The sequence below is a fragment of the Bison bison genome, unplaced genomic scaffold (genome assembly GCF_000754665.1).
Source record: "Bison bison bison isolate TAMUID 2011002044 unplaced genomic scaffold, Bison_UMD1.0 scf7180017864499, whole genome shotgun sequence".
In the NCBI taxonomy this organism is placed as follows: Eukaryota; Metazoa; Chordata; class Mammalia; order Artiodactyla; family Bovidae; genus Bison; species Bison bison.
Window position 1 is genome coordinate 5,212,364 of NW_011495058.1, and position 21,578 is coordinate 5,233,941.

At 42.3% G+C, this 21,578-nt stretch overlaps 1 protein-coding gene across 1 annotated transcript in view; it reads right to left on the minus strand.

The window, feature by feature from the left end:
- Positions 1-2,623: 2,623 nt before the first annotated feature.
- HECW1 (HECT, C2 and WW domain containing E3 ubiquitin protein ligase 1) overlaps positions 2,624-21,578 on the minus strand; it is a 211,042-nt gene continuing 192,087 nt past the window's right edge. The window contains exons 22-25 of the mRNA XM_010829072.1: positions 17,934-18,080; positions 16,269-16,383; positions 13,452-13,650; positions 2,624-6,532 (exon numbers count right to left, since the gene is read on the minus strand). Coding sequence (XP_010827374.1) covers positions 6,421-6,532; positions 13,452-13,650; positions 16,269-16,383; positions 17,934-18,080 — 573 coding nt within the window. The 3' untranslated portion in view covers positions 2,624-6,420. The remainder of the gene's footprint in view (positions 6,533-13,451; positions 13,651-16,268; positions 16,384-17,933; positions 18,081-21,578) is intronic.

The window sequence follows — 21,578 nt, forward strand, 5'->3', positions numbered from 1 at the left end:
ACTTTCCCCATAGCATTTTGCTTATTTATTATCATTGTTTTACAATGACATCCCATCTTACACAAGAGCTGGGGTGGTGAGTGGGACAGGGGCTGTGCATATTAAAAACAGGGGCCAAATTTCAAACAAAGGGGAAGAATGCAGTGTCATAGGCTGGACCATGGACTCCCTGAGGGCAAAGACTCCTGAGAACAGGGCCCAGGGTGTAATAAGTATTCAAAAAATGCTTAAAGGAATGAAAGCAGTGGGTACTGGTGGTTGAGTACTTAGACTCGGAAGTCAGGTTCCTTGTTCAAATATTGGCTATACATTTACTAGGATAATAATATGAAAAGCTAGGATAGTATAGGATCCTATACTATAGCTAGGATAATACATGAAAAGTACCAGATGGGTTTTTTTTAAGTAGTGAAAAATTTATTGTGATCCCATCATCTTCATAATCCATTGATTAAACAAATACTATGATATTAATTTTCTTTTTAAAAAGTGGATATTTGATGTTTATTTAATTATTGGCTACATCTTGCAGCTTGTAGGATTTTAACTCCCCAACCAGGGATTGAATCCAGGCCCTCAGCAGTGAAAGTTCAGAGTCTTAACCACTGGACCACCAGGGAATTTTCTGTAATATTAATCATTGATTTACTATATTAAGCTATTTTATTATATATTATAGATAAGGTACTCCTATTTAAATACTGCAAAAGGACCATAAAAATGTTTTAATGTTTACTTCTGTGAAAAGCAAACACAATAAGTATTTAGCTGAAAGGGACCAATAGAATTTAATCATTCATTTTTATGAAAAAAATTTAAATTGAAATATAGTTGATTATATTAAACTATTTTAAATAGTAATTTATAGGTAACAATTTTGTTTCTTCCATGATTATCATTGCAATTAAAAAGCCTTTAGTAAATTGATGGTGAATCACATGGTTCTAAATATGCTAGCCTTTATTATTACTATTACTGTTGGGACTGATGACAGCAATGTGGCAGGTGGGAGGATGATACAGATTGAATTGTGTCCTCCAAAGGAGCTGACTGGGGTCCTAACTTCTGGTACCTCAGAATGTGACCGTATTTGGAGTTAGGGTCTTTATAAACGTAATCAAGTTTAAAATATGAGATCACAGGATGGGTTGTAAGCCAATATGGCTGGTGTCCTTATATAAAAGGGAAATTAAAACAGACACACAGGTACACACAGAAGGGGAGAACATCACCCGAGGATGAAGGCAGAGATCTCCAAGCCAAGGAACACAAAGATTGCCAGCAAACCACTGGAATCTGGAAGAGAGGGATGGGACAAAATCTCTCTCTCAGCCTCAGAAGGAACCACCCCATCATCACCTTGCTCTTGGACTTCTAACCATGTTTAAGCCACTCGACTGTAATCCTTTGTTATGGCAGGCCCGGCAAACTCATATAGCAGGTGAACACTCATTGGTTGTGGATTCCTGACATCCACTATGGTAGATTTTGGTTCTGTTTCTTCTATTTTCCTGGCAAATTTCTGAAGAGTTATGTTAGCTTCAGGAGCACAGGACCCCAAGGGATATTTTGTGACAGGGCATAACTTCTGTTCCCAAGATAAAGCTTAGTGGTTTGAGCAGATCACCTCTCCTGGTCTCCTATTCCTTGTTTCCAAGATAAACTAGACAGACAAAAAGTATCTAAGTGTCTGTTCCCAGCTATAAATGCGATTCCTGCTGCTGCTGTTGCTAAGTCGCTTCAGTCGTGTCTGACTCTGTGCGACCCCATAGACGGCAGCCCACCAGGCTCAGCCGGCACTGGGACTCTCCAGGCAAGAACACTGGAGTGGGTTGCCATTTCCTTCTCCAATGCATGAAAGTGAAAAGTGAAAGTGAAGTCGCTCAGTCGTGTCTGACTTTTAGCTACCCCATGGACTGCAGCCTACCAGGCTCCTCCGTCCGTGGGATTTTCCAGGCAAGAGTACTGCAGTGGGGTGCCATTGCCTTCTCCGTCAGTTTGAACGAGTCTAACATAAACCCAGCATGGGTATAAAAACAATACGAGATCTCTCAGGTTTTTCCTTAATTCTACCCATACTTTTTTCTAAGAATAAAATATATTTTCCTCAAAGAATAAATCAACTTCTGGCCACCCAGTGAGAGTCAAATGGTTTTCTTTTAGAAAATTTGGAAGGAGATAAGAAGAGAACGTCACTGTGGCACTGGGAGTCATGGTATATGCCACTGGACACAACATTTTTGTCTATAGCTAAACTTTATCCTGGGGTCACACCAGGTATCAGGCTGTGGCCTGAAGCTTTGGTAGAAGCATCTCAACAGGTAGGGAATCAATAAGCCAGTGGATGCTTGGTTCGACAGAAAGGTCACTCCTTAATTTCAAACTTTGTGTGCTATTCTAAATGGCATACACCAGGAACTTGTTATAAAACCTGTCCCTTTATTCACGGCTTGTGAGCACATTATTATGCTTTTCTGATAAATAATATTCCCAGGGGAGTACTTACCACAGCAGCTGTTGTCTTCTGTGTGGTTTTATTGCCTATACTCAACGAGAGCAGAGGCATGGTACAAATTGTTGTGCATGACCCTAGCCTTCTGTCTGCAATAAGGAGCACACACAATGCCATACCAAAGTGTTTATTGACATTCCTTGAAGGTGGTGGGATGGAAGAGAAAGCTCGGCCTGAGTATTACGTGACATTTCTCTTGTCGATGGAAGCAAAAGCAGCCCAAGAACAAGGACTTCTCCTGCTATTGTCTAGAACAAAGACTTGAACAAAATCATTATAGACATTTCTTTAGGTAAATTGGAAGCTGCAGGAAGTAGGCTAATGGAACGATATTTACTCTAAATACTACCTCTAGGCACCTTTTTTTTTTTTTTTTTTACAAGAACAAAGGGACTACATGTCACTAACAGGAAAATAACACGTTCTCTTTTGGACCTTATGATGGTTGGAACATCCATCCCAGACTTTGATAATATAGTATTGCAGTAGTTTTAAGAATGAACACTGAAGTACATAATAGTAATAAGAATCATAAAGCACCACATTGTTATGTAAAGTTCTAACTATTTTCATTTGAAAGTGTTTTACCTTGACTGGGAAAACATTTGTGGCAACTGAGAAATTTTCTGAACCCAAATTTGGGACACGTGGTTTGACACATGGACTGATGGTGCCACAGATCTAACATCAGAACTGTTCTGGAAGGTCCAGCTTGTGGGCTGGTCATACAAATGCACTTACTGTTAAATGACATATGATCATGTGTTAGAAGAGAAAAAGATCGAGATTCTGTATATTTAAAGCCTGCCAACAAATGGTATACCTCTTTTTCTTAATTTTCTCTTTGAATGACAATTGCGATGGTAGTAAAAAATTTTCACAACCACGGTCAACTTATAGACATAGGAATTACAAAGAAACCAGTAGCTTTATAGTACTTCTCTTGACTCTGCAGAGTCCATTTCTATTTTTAGATTATCATTTTCATATAATAGAATAAAATGGAATATACACAAAATTATTATAATACTTCATATTATTTTTGAAGCATTTTTCAAATTGACACATAAGTGTTCTGATATTTACTTTTTTTTGTCCCCCAATTAAAGGTAATATACTCTTACTAAAAATAACCTTAAAAGATCTTGTTTTAGGGAAAGCGTGGTTTAAAAGTGGTTAATTTTATAATGCGCCTCCATGGAGAAAACAAATACTTTAAAAATAAATTATACATGGTAACAAATGGGTGAGATCTATCTTGCTCATTATGAATTATATGATTTGGGGTGGTTTGCACCTCCATATGGTAAAATTAAGAGCATAATTGAGTCATATCGCTGTTTTGTTATACATGTAATTACATATATATATTATGTTATACATATATTAAGTAACAAAACATAATGTGGAACAAAGAGAAATAAAGATCTTTCCATAACAACTGTCTGTCGTCTTTGTCTTCCTTCCTCAGGGAGTCTGTGCAAGGCTGTAAGGGAAACTGAGACCCTATTAAGCACACTTCACATTTTTCAGGGACTCTGACATCAGTATTTCTTTCTGGAATTTTGTAGTCTTATGAAAAACTGTTCCTGTAATGCTTCTGGGATATATCTGAACCATGGCATTGGTCAGAGCAGTAGGAATAAGGAGAAATAGTTGAAAACCACTCATGTCTAAGTTTTCTATCTCTATATATCTTCTAGCATACCTTGTTCCTTCTGTATTGGGGAGAATAGACATCAGTTAATCTATTAACAGCTTAATTAGATACTTGTGTAAATTGTGAAGATTCCTGGGAACAGGCTCCATTTTGGAACAGCTTTCTCTCTTGCCAAAGCCTAACATATGAGTCCTAAAAAAAAGAACTGAATGCTTGAATTAACAAGTATTTACATATATCTAACACCAAGTTCTAAAAGTGAAAGATGCTCCTTTTATTAAAGATGCTATTCCATATAGGATGGTGAAATGATTTGCATTATCCTTATGTCCTGATTTCATAAATAATAGCTCCATTGGAATCCATGACTTTCCAGATGCTGAGACATGTCCTGAATTACACAGATCCCTCAGATTCTGCATTATGGAACTTACACATTCCATCATCCTATGTCAGTAAATATTCTTTGTAGACAACAACAGAAGGCCAGATTTCTGTAACACACATATTCCTTGATGGACCACAGGTACACAGCAGCAAGGGGTGCTGGGCATTCAAATTCCTACTAAAGGAATGTTTCCTTAAGGAGGGCAGGGAACACAATTGATGCATTGTCCGGACACAAACCAACATGAATACAAGACATGGTTCCAGATGAAATTAACTTGCCCACATTTCTCACGTTTTCCCCTTGTTTAATATATATTGAAAGACAACAATGTAACATTTCAACATTTCTTTTCCCAGTGAAGAAAAACACTTTCATTTACAACATATTTCAGACAACATGGATAACAATATTAGAAAAATAGCAAATGACCATCATGTTTGGGTTTCTTCCAAAAGTAATCAAGAGGTCAGGCTGTCTCTGGAGCCTGCAACTATTACTCTGAAACACTACATTTACTGAGACATCTCTTTACTGAATGCTAAAAGAAACTGGATCCCTATTTGACACAAATTGGTATGCCTTTGGGGAGTTAGGTCTCTGCTCCAAGAGGATTGCTATGGAGGAAGGAGATGTATTATTTTGCCCTTGATCCCTAACAAGCACCAACGCTCTCTGCAGCTTCTGATTTAGTGTGGTCCCTGCGGACAATCAGATGTGAAGGAATTTGAACACCATGGTGAAGAAAAATTGAAAAGTAAACATGAAAAATAAAAATGCTATCAAAGTTGAAATAAAAGTTTGTTTGCCAAACAAGTAATTACTTGGCTTGAATGGAAGTCATGAGATTATCAAGACATTTTTTTTTTTCCCTCTGGGAAAGAGACCTGTGATCAAACAAAGCAAAATAAAACAGTACAGAAACCAGGTATTCAGAGCAACTGAATATGTCCTTCTAAACCGTCCTGATGTCCTTTCCCCCTTTCTCCTGTTTGCTTCAGCACTTCTATACAACATCAGGGGGTAGAAGCCTCATTGTTTATGCTACATAATGCGATCTCCTTCTTGGACGTGTGCACAAGTTTGTGCTTCTTGGGTGGTGGGTGTTCACAGGGGGTGTGTCCCCACCCCCAGACTTCTCTGAACTCAAGTCGAACCATAATCCCCACAACCACTGGGATGCCCTGCATTGCATCAGCAGGAGGTGTTTTTCTTGCTGTTATTATTGGTTGGAAAGTATGATATTTGCACCATATGTCTAGGCTAGTTCCAGCTGATGGGGCTGATGCCACATACAAATCACGAGTTGAATATATCAAAATTTCGGTTTAGCCACTGCTGTTTTTGGATGGATTGGATGCCCAGGGAAAATTAGAATGGGAAGAAAAGAAAGAGTTGATCAGCTCCTATTCTGAAGTTGGTTGTTAGAAATTATAAAAAAAAAAAAAATGGTAGTTCTGCTCAGAAGACATGGGTGTAGAAAAGCTTGGAATACTTAATGCTCAAATTTCCCCTTAAATCATAGAAATGGAAGTAAACATTTATTACCATTTGGTCAAGTGTAGCATAACTTGCATTCATATTTCATTGTTAGTAATGGAGGTATGTGGAGATATACACAGACCTTGAGACAGCTGTTTTTTTAAATATTGCATACAGGCTAGCAGTTCATTGAAAGTAGAGGAGATAAGCCTGAAGGTTAGATCTTAGAAGAAGGCAATTCTTCATGCACAGCTCGTCAATCCTGATTTGGTTTGAAAATGAAAATCACAGAATACCAAAATCAAAGGAGAGTTGATTCAGGGAAAGGGAAAGGATGATGTCACTGGCCAGGAAAATGTCAGGGAAGTTGCCAGTTTCTCACTCAAGTCCAAAGGTGCTGGTTTCTTCTACTGCCGTTAACAGCTTTTCATACAACATGGAGTACGAGGGATAAGGTGGAAGATCCAATCGATTGAAGCACGTGTGTGCCCTGAATGGGGGAGAAAAGGCTGGTCAAGGTGTTTGTTTCAGTGATACAACTGGCTTGGCTAGTTCTGTGATCAGTCTGAATCTGTGAATCAAAAAGCGAATCAAAAGGGAGCGGAACTGTGTTTTAGCACCACCATGCACACGCTGCAAAGAACCACAGCCTTCCAGATGTGAATAGAACAGTACGGGACTAGAATACCTAGAACTGGGAGAGTCTGTATTTGGAAGCAAACCACACTATACCAGCACTGTACTAGCAAACCAGTGGCATTCTACAATTAAGAGATGAAGCTGGATGTGGTCGGTGAAGGAGGCAGAAAACATAATTAGTATTACAGTCATATTCCCAAGTCTCCCTGCCCAACTCTGAATTCTGGGCTTCTGTAAACCCTGTGTATTGACTTAGAGGTGCCAATGGACACCATGGAGCTCTGAGATCCAATGCTCCATCAAGGCAGGTGTGTCCTGAAGACGGTCTGATTCCTTTACAGTTCACAGTGGGGCTTGCGTAACCTGGAGCAAAGATGCTGCATTTCCAAGAACAGCTGCATTTGTGGGATAATCCTTCCTGGGGGCCAGCAGCATCCCAGTGCCACCTGCCCTGGGTTCTGCTTATGTCGTCATGTTCTTCATCCTACAGGCCCATCTCTGTGGGCCAGTGTCTGGCCTAGATGAAGAATGGCTTCCCTTGCCACGTGCCAGTGTACGGACCAGGACTGCACCCTGCTAACCAACTTAATTGGTAGTGGTAGTGGTGCTTTAGTTGCTAAGTCAGATCTGATTCTTGTGACCCATGGACTGTAGCCCTCTGCCCAGGCTCCTCTGTCCATGGGATTTCCCAGGCAAGAATACTGGAGTGGGTAGCCATTCCATTCTCCAGGGGATCTTCCTGACTGAGGGCTTGAACCTGGGTCTCCAACATTGTAGGCAGATTCTTTACCAACTGAGCCACCAGGGAAGCCCAATTAAGAGGGACAGAAAAATGCCAAGTGTACTTTTGGAACTGGCTGAATTCCAAAAGCCAGGGGCAGGATACGGGCAGATAGAATCTTCTTGGGTTTCTTAATCTGGTCATTTTAACTATCACTCATGAGTGGAAATAATACAGGAAAAAAATCATCTATTTACAAAACAGTTGGGATCAGATTGATTCTATAGAAGTTAATTTCTGGAAATACACTGAAACTTTAGCAAATGGCACCTCTTCAAGACCTAGTCTGAACAAGAGCTGCTCTTACTGCATTCATCTATAGCCTTGGTTAGCTCTTAAATATTGATACATCTTAGTCAGTAATATAGAATGAATAAAAATTATCAAATCATGATTGGATTCTGCATTCCTAAGTCCTCGGTCCCCTCCATGTGGTCTGACAGCACCGAGGACCTGAATGCATCATTCCCTGGGCACTGGGTCCAGTGCTCTCAGGTGAGGTGGGGCATGGAGACAGCACAGAACCAGACTTTGGAAGGCCTCTATTCTGATCGCAGTCCAGTCATTGACTAGTTTTACAACCTTGGGAAAGTCAATGAGTCTTTGTGGGCCTCAGTTTCCTCACTTGTAAATGGGGTAATAATACATGCTTCATGCACATCAGAGGGTTGATGTGAGAATAGAGCACACACAAGTGCCTTTCGTCAACCATGAATCATAATTTAAGCATCAGAGTTTCTTAATAATGCAAACACAGTTGCAATCATGATTTTAGGAACTGTGTCCCCCTTGTGAGGACTTCAGACTCTTGGCTTTTTCCACCTGCCTGCTGGCAAATGAACTGGCCTCATCTCGTGTTTGTGCAGCTGACATTTTGGAACTCCACTGGGTCTGATCATTTGTGCTGGGTCAAACTGCACTCTGTCAGTATTATTCTGGGGTTCCAGCATTTTGAGATCATGCTGGATTTGGATTGCAATCCATCACAGTATTATCTGTGATACTTCTAATCCGTGTCATCTACACAATTCATCTCCCTATCTCCTCAATGTTTTCCAAGTTTTTGATCAAAATGTGAACCAAGATAGGGCCGAAGTCAGCCTTGCTTCTCTGCAGTAGAGACCACTTTAAGGTTGGTTAAGAGTAAATATTATAACAAAAAGGGGCAGCATCACTACCCACTGTAGCTGGCTGTATAGCCAGTTGTGAGGTCAGTTACTTAAGTTGTGTCTTTTTTTTTCTTTTTTTTTCCTTTTCTGGCCACACCACCTGGCTTTCGGGACCTTAGTTCCCCAACCAGGGATCGAACTCATGTCCCCTGCAGTGAAAGTATGAAGTCTTAACCACTAGACTGCTAACCACTAACACAGGGAAGTCCTCGTGTCTCCTTTTCATGTCATCTTCTTCCACTTCCCAACTACAGCTTCAGTCACCAGGCAGGTTCTCACTCTATCACTGCTGAATCTACTCTTTTCCAAATTTGTCAATAACCTCTTGATTCCCCCATCCAGAGGTGCATTCTCTATGCGCACCTCCCCAAGCTCATTGAAACATTTGACAGCTCTTCCTATGAACATCTCTCTCCCTTCACTTCTGGACAATTTCTCAGTGGCTGTCAGTTTCTCACAGGGACGCCCAATGGCTCCTTCATGCCTCCTTTGTAGCCTGTCAGCCTAGAGAGCAGGGCTTCAGGCACCACTGATACTTGGAGCTTGATGACTTTTCACCAGGAGGGGCTGACCCATGTCTTATAGGTGTTCAGCAGTATCCTTGGCCTCTCCCTGATAGAGGCCAGCAGAACCCCTACCCAACAATCAAAAATGTCTCCAGACATTGCTATATGTCCCCTGGGGGACAAAATCACCTTCCCTGCCTCCACCCTCACAAACCATCACTATAGAGTAAGCCAATACTAACTGAACCAGGTCTCCACCTGCATCCTGGGCTTGGGTTCAGTTTACCTCTGCAGTGAAACATGTTCATATTAGAATTTTAGTCCAGTTCACCTGCTCCTGACTCATAATTCTGTTTTTCTCGTCCATACTTGAAATGTAACCCCCTAAGCTTTCCTCCTCTCCTTTACTCTATTTCCACACTGCCTGTGCTGTGTCTACCCTGACCAGCTCCCAAGTCTTCTTTCCTTCCAAGCTTTTCCTTACCAAGTTTCACAGTAAGGAAACTCTCCTGTCTTTTGGTCTGGCCTACAAGCCCTAGCATTCTCAGCCCTCATGAGTGGAGACAGCCATTGTTTACCTGGCTGCATTCTGGGCTGTTGGATGGATGAATACTTTTTTCCTCCCCAATGCCAATTCTAGATCATTACTTTTCAATTTTTTGATCAAAAATTTCTGCTCCCCTGAATTTCATACCATTTTTCTTCAAACTACAAGTTTTGTTTGGCATTTTATTTTAACAAATAGGACGGGGTAGAAAGTAGAGAGTACTACCTATAGATAATAAGGATGAGGTATAGTGGCTCAATGGTAAGGAATCTGCCTGCCAGTGCAGGAGACATGGGCTCCATCCCTGGGTCAGGAAGATCCCCTGCAGAGGGAAATGGCAACCCACTCCAGTATTCTTGCCTGGAAAATCCCATGGACAGAGGAGCCTGGCGGGCTACAGTCCAAGGGTTTGCAAAAGAGTCAGACACGACTTAGTGACTAAACACCAACTGTTTTGAAGAACTAGCATTTCAGATACATACTCAGGAGTATGCCTGCTTAAACTAGGTTGGGGTGTAAAGGGACCCTCTCTCTGTGTTAAACACGTTTGACCACAGTGATCTAGATCTACCTTCCACACCTTCTGACCCCCTGAGGAACACATTGGTTAACATTTCTGGTAATTGGCTTAAATGTTTTCCACTTCAGGTCTTCCCACCATACTGTGTAGCTTCTGAGTTCACATGGCTGACTGTTCAGAGCCCTGGCCTGCCAGCTCCTTGACCTTAGCCCCAGTGACCATCCCACCCCTGCTATGCTCTAGTGATGGTGATTTATGAAGTTTTTTCACCAGGCTCTGTAAAACTATAAACCCTGCCCCCAGAGTCTTTGTTCTAACCGCCCCCCCCACACTCTAGAAGGCAAGGACTTGGACTGATGCACGGCTTTGTGTGATGCTATTTGGCTCCCTCACCTAGGAGGCCAGCTGTCTTTCTAGAGGGAAGGTCTGAGGAGAAGGCAGCCTAGACCATCTCTCCTCAGAGTGTGGGCAGTGCACACGAGGCTCACAGTCTCTGCAGAGCTGGATCACCCCATGGGTGCGTGGCTCTCCTGCTTTCCTGGGCTTTTGACACCTGCCACATGGCCTAGCCAGGTCTCTCTGAACTACCATTCTTGGAATTCAGAGGCCATTTCTTTCTCTCCACCCTAGGTGACACTTTCCAGGTTCTTGAATCTTCAGAAGATACAAGGGAGACTAGTTGGGGGTTCATACTCAGAGGGTCATCTTCACTGTCCTCTTGGAGGCCTCTCAGCTCTTCTTGGGGCCCTTCTGGCCCAGGATGAAGTCCCTGCTTCCCCCAGGAACCCTTTCTGGGGCTCGAAGCACAGCAACTTTTCTAGGGATGCCTTAGCCCAGATGTGCAGAGCCTGTTCAGAAGGTCAGTGTTGTTCTTGTTGCACAGTCATGTCTGACTCTTTTGAGACCCCATAGACTGTTGCCTGTCAGACTCCTCTGTCCTTGGGATTTTCCAGGCAAGAGTACTAGAGTGGGATGCCATTTCCTTTTCATAAGCTGATGCCCACTCTGTTAGTTCTGTGTGGGTTAATAGGATTAATACAAATTTCAAAGCTTCCCAGAGCATATATGTAATTAGACTCAATTTCTGACCTCAGTGACAAAAGCAACGACTTCTGTTTCCTAAATAATAGCACAGACTTCTCAATGGGGTCTTCTCTCTGTGGCCCACCAAACTTGCTCTCTCAACGATGTCCCCTGCAAATGTCACGTTAGACACCTTGTCCTCCATGCCTGCTTGGCGCTCCTTCCTGAACATAGCTGACCTTTCCACCTCCAGGCCTTGCTCTTGCTGTTGCTCCAGCCTGGAATCCCCTCTGCCCTTCCTTGCCCCTCATGGCTCACCTGAACGCCAGCTTCTCTGTGACATCTTCTGTCAATTCAGTCAGGATTAGGCCTCTGTCCTACAACCTCATAGCATCCATGCTTTTACTGTCTCTTCTTTGCTCTCCTCTGATTCCAACTGGGGTTGTAACTACGCACCATCTGGTTCTGTTCCTCCCTGGACTCAGCCCCTCTGGGCAGGTGCATTGTGTAGCTCAGCCATGCCCCCTTATCCCCATCCACATGCACACTGAGGTGCTTACTCTGGGAGTAGGGTATCACCAAATGTGACTCAAACTCACGTCTTTAAAGTAAGAACAAAATGCTTCCAAAGAACCTCAACCTTCAAACCTATCATTAAACCCAACAAATGGAAATCTTGCCTTTTGAGCCTGATTTTCTTGCCAGACTTCATTCAGGAGGTTCAGCTGTCAGCAGAACCATGCAAATGAGCACTGAGGGTCTGCTGATCTAATTGGGTGAAGACAGAGCTGAAAAGCCCCCAAGGCTTCGGGCTGTTATTAACCAGCGGGGCACGTTCTCTGTTTCCTGGGCCTCCTACGCTCACATGAATTATCTCCAGGATGCTATAAAGAGTAGGAAAGCTAGATAAAAATTATAGTTCAATAAATCCTGCCACAAAAGGGATTAGCAAAGCATCTCAGAGGCCATGTAGAAACAGAGCTGAATTAAATATGAATCTTCTCTTACAATTAGAAAACATCACAGTAGAAGAGAGTAATGTGGACCGATCTTTTCTTCTATTTGCTGAGTGGCATTTATGACTTTAGTAGCTACACAGAAGCCTCTCTTTAGTGCTCCTTATTTCACTGAGCAGGAGAATATGCCATCCAAAGCGGCACAGAAAGCACAGAAGATGTGTTGGGATGAAAACTCAAGGTGCAGGGACAAGATTCTGTTAAACTGCCTGGAGCTCTAGTACCTCCTTTTCTGCATTATCACACAATAATTTCCTCGATAGCTTACTGTATAGAAGCCACTCTAGAGACCCAAGATACATACGGTTTTGTCTGCACATGTTTTAAATCATAGTAGAAAAACACAATATGTACATAATTCCCTGTGTATCAAGTGATACGCCCTAGTGAGACAGGCTGGGACCTGGCACCATTCACTTCAATACTTGCACCTGGACGAACATCTCCTCGAGCAACAGAACACAAAGAAACTAAAAATAACTGCCCATAATGCACAGCCAGGGGTTTAATATGAACAATATGAACAAAAAGATACAAAAGGCCAAAACCCAATTGCCATTTCTGAGGTGCTGAGAGCAAAAGTGGGGGACGGCACACAGCACTATCCACTGGGTGGGCAGAGTACCTAAGCCACTGCTCCAGCCTGAGCCACCCGTCAGCTCCCACCCCATGCCATTTAAGGGACCAGCTCACTCCTCCTGGTGGAGTGAGCAAAGGGACCTGTTGCTTGTTCTTCCTTAGGCTGCAGTCGGAGGAGCCTCTGCCTGAATTTCTCACCTAGTCTCTTTCTACAGATTTCTAGTCTCTTTCTATAATTTCTATAGATTAAAGAGTCCAAGAACCTTGGTCAGTAACAACAGAACAGCAGACTCAGTGCTGGAAGGGCCACTTTGGGCTTCCAGCCTCTGGGCATCCCCCTTCCCCCAAGCAAGACATTCCTCTTTAAATTAAATTGGGCCACATACGACTGACCCATGGACCATGAAACCAATAGCCCCAATACCATCAATCATCAAAAAATGACTAGAAGTATGACCTGAATGCACTTCCCTGAGACTTCTCCCCCACATCTTTCACTGATGACTCAGAACAATATACTGGGCAATAGGAAAGAATTCCATCCCAACGGATGATTGCTCAAGCTCAAATAATACACTGGACTTGGCCTTCTTCAGCAGGTTTCCTGAAGTGGAGTGGGAGCTCCATACCTGGGAAGAGATGTAATTTTCCCCCATTTCTCTATGCAGAAACGCCGAAGCCCGTTGCTTCCTCGCAGGGCTGCAAAGCCTTCGTAGGGCACACTTGATGTTCCTGTGACGAACTGCAGTAATCTGAGTCTCTGCTCATTGTTGAAACGCTCCACTGCAGCCCAGAACCAGCGGATCACAAGATGCCCATCATGATAACCTGAGCGGAAGCAGGAGGGAGACAGAGAGGATGCAGAGAGGGGAGGAGAGGTGGGGGAGATGAAATACATATTAGATGTGCTAAGAACTCAACAGCTACTCTAGATCTGCTCATTTCTCTAGTGGTGGCCTTCAGGTAGGTCTGAAACAATGTGTGTAACTGAGTCAAGTTCAAAAACAAAAGCCAATTGAGAAAAGAGGCATTTTACAAAAAAGGTTTTATGTTCTCAGGGATGTCCTCAGGGATGTCTGCTTTCTATTTAAATAACTGGGCTCCTAGGAGTCACTTTCCTGCCTGAGATAAATGTACACAATAAGTGGTGAGGTCTGGAAGAGATCTTTGGGGTTCATTTCCTCATATTGTCTTTGTTCTGATGTCTTAGCTCTTGGTAACCACGCACTGTGGGAGCATCTAGGACTTAAGAAAGGTGAACGTCAGTCTTGGTGAACGGAAGATGCTGGGCTCTCCCCGCAGCCTGTGGTGCCCTTAGAGCTGCTGTGCTCTGGCCAGCCCTGGCCTGAGAGGAGTTGGGCCCATGGACGGAGTATGGGGCCTCACAGGACAGTACAGAAACCAGGCTTGGGGCAGTCGCTGAAGGAAAATGATAGACTGCAAGTGCAAGAAGTACTCAAAGATGAAGAAAGAAGGCTGGGCTGGGGCAGAAAGAAGAAAAGCTTCATCAAACGGAAGGTGTAACTCACCTCAGAGGTGTGAGTTAAGCATGTGAAGGCTTGTGTGAGTGGAGGAGGGGCTATAATGATGAGAATGAAGAATAAATATGCAGGGAACAGCAAGCTGCTTTTGAAATGCGGTGTTGAAAAGACTCTTGAGAGAGAGTCCCTTGGACTGTAAGGAGATCCAACCAGTCCATCCTAAAGGAGATCAGTCCTGAGTGTTCACTGGAAGGACTGATGTTAAAGCTGAAGCTCCAATACTTTGGCCATCTGATGCGAAGAGCTGACTCATTTGCACAGACCCTGATGCTGGGAAGGATTGAAGGTGGGAGGAGAAGGGGACGACAGAGGATGAGATGGCTGGATGGCATCACCAACTCGATGGACATGAGTTTGGGTAAACTCCAGGAGTTGGTGATGGACAGGGAGGCCTGGGGTGCTGTGGTCCATGGGATCGCAAAGAGTTGGATACGACTGAGGGACTGAACTGAACTGAACATACAGAAATATATATATGAATATTATTCAGCCATAAAAAGGAATGAAACACTGAGTCATACTATAACACAAACAAACCTTACTAAGTGAAAGAAGCCAGACCCCAAAGGCCAAACAGTATATTTCTATTTATATGAAATATCCGGCATGGGTACATCCGCATAGACTGATGGCTGCTGGGGGTGGGGAGTGGGGAGAGGAATGGGGAGCAACTGCTTCACAGGTCCTGGATTTCCCTTGGGGACAAAGAAAATGTTTTGAAACCACTGAGAGGGGATGGTTGTACCACATCTACAATGCACTAAATGCTGCTGCACTGTTCCCTTTAAAATGGTTATTTTTTTTTAACTTTTTACTTTATATTGGGGGGTAGCCGATGAACAATATTGTGATAGTTTCAGGTGGATAAGTAAGGGACTCAGCCAATGAGTGCTACAATGTATACATATACATGTATACATTCTCCCTCAAACTCCCTTCCCATCCAGGCCGTCACATAACACTGAGCAGAGTTCCCTGTGCTGTATAGTAGGTCCTTGTTGGTTACCGATTTTAAATATAGCAGAGTGTACATGTTGAATCCAAATTTTCAAACCATCTCTTCTTCCCATTCTTTCCCCCTGACAACCATAAATTTGTCCTCTAAGTCTGTGAGTCTGTTTCTTTTTTGTAAATAAGTTCATTTGTATTTCTTTTTAGATTCTGCATATAAGGGATGTTATGTGATATTTCTCCTTCTCTGTCTGACTTACTTCACTCTGCATGACAATTGCTAGGTCCATCCATGTTGCTGCAAATGGCATTATTTTATTCTTTTTAACGGCTGAGTAATATTCCATTGTCTCTGTGTAACACATCTTCTTTATCCATTTCACTGTTGATGGACATCTAGGTTGCTTCCATGTCTCGGCTATTGTAAGCAGTGCTACAATGAACACTGAGGTGCTTGTATCTTTTCGGACCATGTTTTTCTCTGGATATATGCCCAGGAGTAGAATTGTAGGATTATATGGTAACTCTATTTTTAGCTCTTTTAGGGAACCTCCATACTGTTCTCCACAGTGGCTATACCAAGTTGGATTCCCACCAACAGTGTAGGAGGGTTCCCTTGTCTCCATACCCTCTCTAGCATTTATTGTTTGTGGATTTAAAATGGTTATTTTAAACTATATACTCAATATCTTATAATCACCTGTATTGGAGGAGGATATGAAAAACGAATGTATAATTTATATACATATGACTGTAACATTTTGCTGCATACCTGAAACTAACAGAACATTGAAGATCAACTATATTTCAATAAAAATAAAAAATAAAATGATAAAATGTAACATAGGAAAGAAATGGTTAATTTTGTTATGTCAATTTCAAATCAATAATGTTTTTAAGAAGTTATAGCTTGTGTCTGTGGGAGCTGAGCCATCACAAGCCCCGCTCGCTCACCTCCCCGGTACTCGGCGTTGTTCCGCCAGTCGGCCAGGTCAATCTCTGCCGTGCCAGCGATCACCAGCTCCAGCTCCCTGGCATCAAACACGGAGACCAGCCTTGAGTCCACCACCTGAAATCCAAATTAAGCTTTAGCCTACAGACCCAATGTTATCGAGAGGTTACATTCATCATTACCACTTCTGTGGGCTAAGCTGGGAAGCTCACCACTGTTCGCAACCTTTCCCCCCTCTCCCAGTGTGTTATCACGTTTAAGTAAATCATGACATTCTGAAGCACAACACCTTAATGAACTGGGAACTCAAAAAAGGTCCCCTGCTTTTCGTTACCTCTGATATTCCCTCTTGGAATGATGTTATAAACCAGACTGACTTGCCTTTCTGTAGTCACATTTAAGTTTCCCAGTAACACTACATTTTAAAGGCCAATTTGCTTTGGAGTGATTCAGTAGCTATTAGTGCTATCACTTCACTTAAAAGGAATCCTCTCTTCCACATACAAACTAGGACTTATTTCCTGAGAATGGACTTTATATATTAAAACAATTGTTTTTTTCTTCCCTCCTCCCCGTCACTTCTTCCCTCCCTCCTTCAAAGATCTGGGAGGACCTGCTTGATTAGAGGGGTCTGAGCTCTGGCTTTACATCTTGTTGCTGAATGTATGTGGTATCACTGAACACCTGCAGCAGACACCTCCTTTAATCACACTGGTGGACCAGCCAGTCACTCACTCTGATCTCCAGCAGAGCAGCAAAGAATACCTTCAAACACCCAAGCCCTTGTTTCTAAACTGGAAAAATCTAACTATGTCAAGTTTTGGCAAACAGGAAGCCTAGCAGCTGTCAGTGTCCTCTTTTTTAAAAAATTATTATTGATCTCTGATGCTTTTTAAAAAACTTTTTTATTGAATGACAGATTATTTAAATTCTATAGTGTTTTATAATTTTCAAAAGTTTCACATGCGACTTCATGCAGCTTATTTCATAAGTCACTGCTGATTTAGCACCTCTGCATGGATTATGTTGCACAAAGTGACACCACAGACATATGTCCTTTGATTGTGTTCTGCTTTATTGCACTCTGCAGATACGTCATTTTTCACAAATTGTAGGTTTGCGGGAACCCAAGGTCATGAGATGATGGGTAGTTTTTTTAGATAAGGTATGTACATTGGTTTTTTAGATATAATACTGTGGCACACTTAATAGACTACAGTATAGTATGAGCAGAACTTTTACTGCACTGAGAATCTAAACAACTGATGTGACGTGCTTTATTGCGCCAATGGCTCTATTGCTGAGGTCTGGAACTAAACCTACAATATGTCAGAGATCTGCCTGTAAGAAAATAAAAAATCTAGCCAGAGTGGATAATTCCCTCCAGTGCCTTCACTTCACTCATCTTTATCTCACTGAATAAAAGGGGATGCAACACACACGCGTCTTGGCAGGATGGGCCATGTGTTTTCACAAATGGCTCAGCAGGGCCACACTGACGTGGGTTTTGTGAGACCACAAGAGCTGGGTTTCCCAGAGAACTCTGACCCCTCTCCCAACACCCTCAGGGGGTCCTCCCTGCATGCTGGTGAGTAGAGCTGAGCCCTCTTCCTGCCTCGTTCTTCCTCTCCCTTCTCCTAACAAGACCCTGCTGGGCCAGGCCTCACCTCGTAGAAGCCCCGCACCAGTGCCTCGGTCTGCTGCACCACGCCGCGCTCCACCCGCCATTTCACCATCCTCTCAATGTACTCCTTCTTGTTCTTCTCTGTCACCTGTGTGTTGGCACCTCCAGATTTTAACTCCCTCTCCGTTACCTTGCGGGGAAACAAAGATCATGATGATTGTTGACTTGCTTTACCTTGCAGTGAAACAGATCAGTTTTAAGAGGATGTAAAAAATTCTCTTTACATGAGTTCAGCATCTTTACCTCCTTGGTTCTTTCTCCTTTCCTGGAAGTTACTAGAAAGGCTCTGGTTATTCTAAAGTAGATACATCAGTACCTTAGAAAAGCTATAGTTTTGTTACATAAAGAGGAAGCATGTTTCTTAAACTTAAGAGGCCTAACTGAAATAAAAGAAAAATGCCCCTGGTTACCCCTAAATGGACTAGAATGTCCTTAACTATACCCAAGTCCCAATTACATCACATTCGTAACAAACAAATCTTCCCTATCAACAGCAGATCCTTGGCAAAAAATAAACGGAGCGTGGGAGCGTGTTTCTGCAGTAGGTATAAGAGGGGCTGAAGGATGACACCGCGACCTTGAGAAAGGAGAGAATGATGTTGCCACTTAGCATGGAGGTGCATGTTTGTTAGGACAAGCTAACAAGAAAAGTTATGATCTGTGCTTTGCTGTTTTGAAAGGCAAGAAGGCAGGTAACATATATTAGACACTGTTATCAAAAAGTGTTGGTGTTTGAAGGGGGAAGCATCAGTTATCTTAAATTTGCTTAAGGGGTTCGCCTCACTGGTCAGTGTGATTAATATAAGAAAAATGAGGCATAACCACACCTGTTATTGTTTAGTTGCTAAGTCATGTCCAACTCTTTTGCAACCCCATGGACTATACCCCTCCAGGCTCCACTGTCCATGGGATTCTCCAGGCAAGAATACTGGAGTGGGTTGCCATTTCCTTCTCCAGGGGATATTCCTGACCCAGGTATCAAACCTGTGTCTCCTGCATTGACAGGCAAATTCTTTACCACTGAGCCATTAGGGAAGCCCATAGACGTACTTAGTTATAGATTAAAAATATATGTACATATTTGGCACTCGTGGGCAAAGTACCCAAACAAAATAGTTTATAGAAGTCTGCTGATTACTTTATTTGATCACTTGGGTGACTCTGGTAAATATGAAATGTTGCTCAATTATAACATAATAGTTACCACCTAAGATCCATATCCTTTGGAGCCTCTGGTGTTTACCTGCCCAGTTAGAGACTATTTCCTGACTCTAAGTATGTGACATAACTAAATTCTGGCCAATAATGTACAAGTGGGGGTGTTGTATGGCACTTTCATGAGGCCTCTTTAAAGAGCAGGGCTGTTTCTCCTTTGTCCTGCAACTTCAGACACGGATGTGCTGGTTGGGGGCGCCATATTCCTCAGGCTGTGGGTGAAGGGGGCCATTGTAGGAATTGAAGCCTTGGGTTGCCTGCCTCCACATTTTTATGTAAGAGAAAAATAAACTGTTAATTTAAGCAGGGTCATTGAGTTTCTTCATTAGCAGTTGAACTTAATCTTAACTAACACACTGAGGAAAAGCCTGTGGTGTCTTTCAGGTACATCTGTCTGTCTGCTCTTCACTCTGTAACTAGCCAACAGAAGGGCTATGACTCAGTTTTCTAAAACCAAAATCATCACTCTTGGCGATCTCATTTGAAAAGATACAGGATCAGTTTAAGCGTAAACAGAAATACATTATTCTAAATCTATAACACATCCCTATTTTTATCACTGGGAATGTTTTCAACTTTCTCTAAGTTCAGTTTCTCCCTTATACACACATGAAGGATTGATTTTTATTTTCAATGTTATTTTTTCCTCTAATTTTAATGTATTTAGTCATTTGTAGTTTACTTGATTTCTTTTGAGTAGATAACATGTGTCCATGGAAAAAAAAATTCAAGTGTTATAAAAAGCCATACAGTGAAAAACAAATTTCTCTCCCCAAACAGTAGCATATTATATACACTGTTCATTATCATGGTCACATACACACCAAAGCTTTTTTCTTTTTTTAGTTAAAGATACACATTGGCCATTGTTTTATACTGGCTTATTGTTGTTATTCAGTCACTAAGTTGTGTCTGATTTTTGCAACTCCATGGACTGCAGCACGCCAGGCTCCTCTGTCCTTCACCATCTCCCGGAGTTTGCTCAGATTCATGTCCTTGAGTCAGTGATGCTATCTAACCATCTCATCCTCTGCTGCCCCCTTCTCTTTTCCCAGCATCAGAGTTTTTTCCAATGGTCGGCTCTTCACATCAGGTGGCCAAAGTATTGGAGCTTCAGCTTCAGCGTCAGTCTTTCCAAGGTTGATTTCCTTCAGGATTATACCAGTTTAGACCTGTCTTATTCTTTCTTTGTTATTGTTATACTACCTGTCTTATTGTTTATGATTTACATGTAAATGGATGGGCTGGGGTATCAGACCACATATCGTACTAGTCTACTATTTCATTGTGTGAATGAATTATAATTTATTTCATCAGTGTTATACTGCTGAACATTTATATTGGTTCAGATTTTTTTTGTGGTGATCAACAATGCTGCAATGAAGATTGCTATCCGTTAGGCATTTCAATTAGATGTGAACATATCTGTAGGTCAAATTTCTAGACGGAGATGCTGAGTCAAAGGCAGGTGCATTTAGAATGACGATAGGTATCACAGGGTGCCTTTCATAGACAGTGAAACAAACTTCTTCTTCCTTCCACCTACACTCTTGTGCAGAGCACCTGTTTCTCTCCACCATCTCCAAAATAGAATATGGCTAAGCTTTCTGAACTGTGAACTTCCAGATGTTCAAGCTGGTTTTAGAAAAGGCAGAGGAATCAGAGATCAAATTGCCAACATCTGCTGGATCATCGAGAAAGCAAGAGAGTTCCAAAAAAACATCTATTTCTGCTTTATTGACTATGCCAAAGCCTTTGACTGTATGGGTCACAGTAAACTGTGTAAAATTCTGAAAGACATGGGAATACCAGACCACCTGACCTGCCTCTTGAGAAACCTATATGCAGGTCAGGAAGCAACAGTTAGAACTGGACATGAACCAGTCAATAACCTCAGATATGCAGATGATACCACCCTTATGACAGAAAGTGAAGAACTAAAGAGCCTCTTGATGACAGTGAAAGAGGAGAGTGAAAAAGTTGGCTTAAAGCTCAACATTCAGAAAACGAAGATCATGGCATCTGGTCCCATCACTTTATGGGAAATAGATGGGGGAAACAGTGGAAACAGTGTCAGACTTTATTTTTCTGGGCTCCAAAATCACTACAGATGGTGATTGCAGCCATGAAATTAAAAGACGCTTACTCCTTGGAAGGAAAGTTATGACCAACCTAGATAGCATATTTAAAAGCAAAGACATTACTTTGCCAACAAAGGTTCGTGTAGTCAAGGCTATGGTTTTTCCAGTGGTCATGTATGGATGTGAGAGTTGGACTGTGAAGAAGGCTGAGCACCAAAGAATTGATGCTTTTGAAGTGTGGTGTTGGAGAAGACTCTTGAGAGTCCCTTGGACTGCAAGGAGATCCAACCAGTCCATCCTAAAGGAGATCAGCCCTGGGTGTTCTTTGGAAG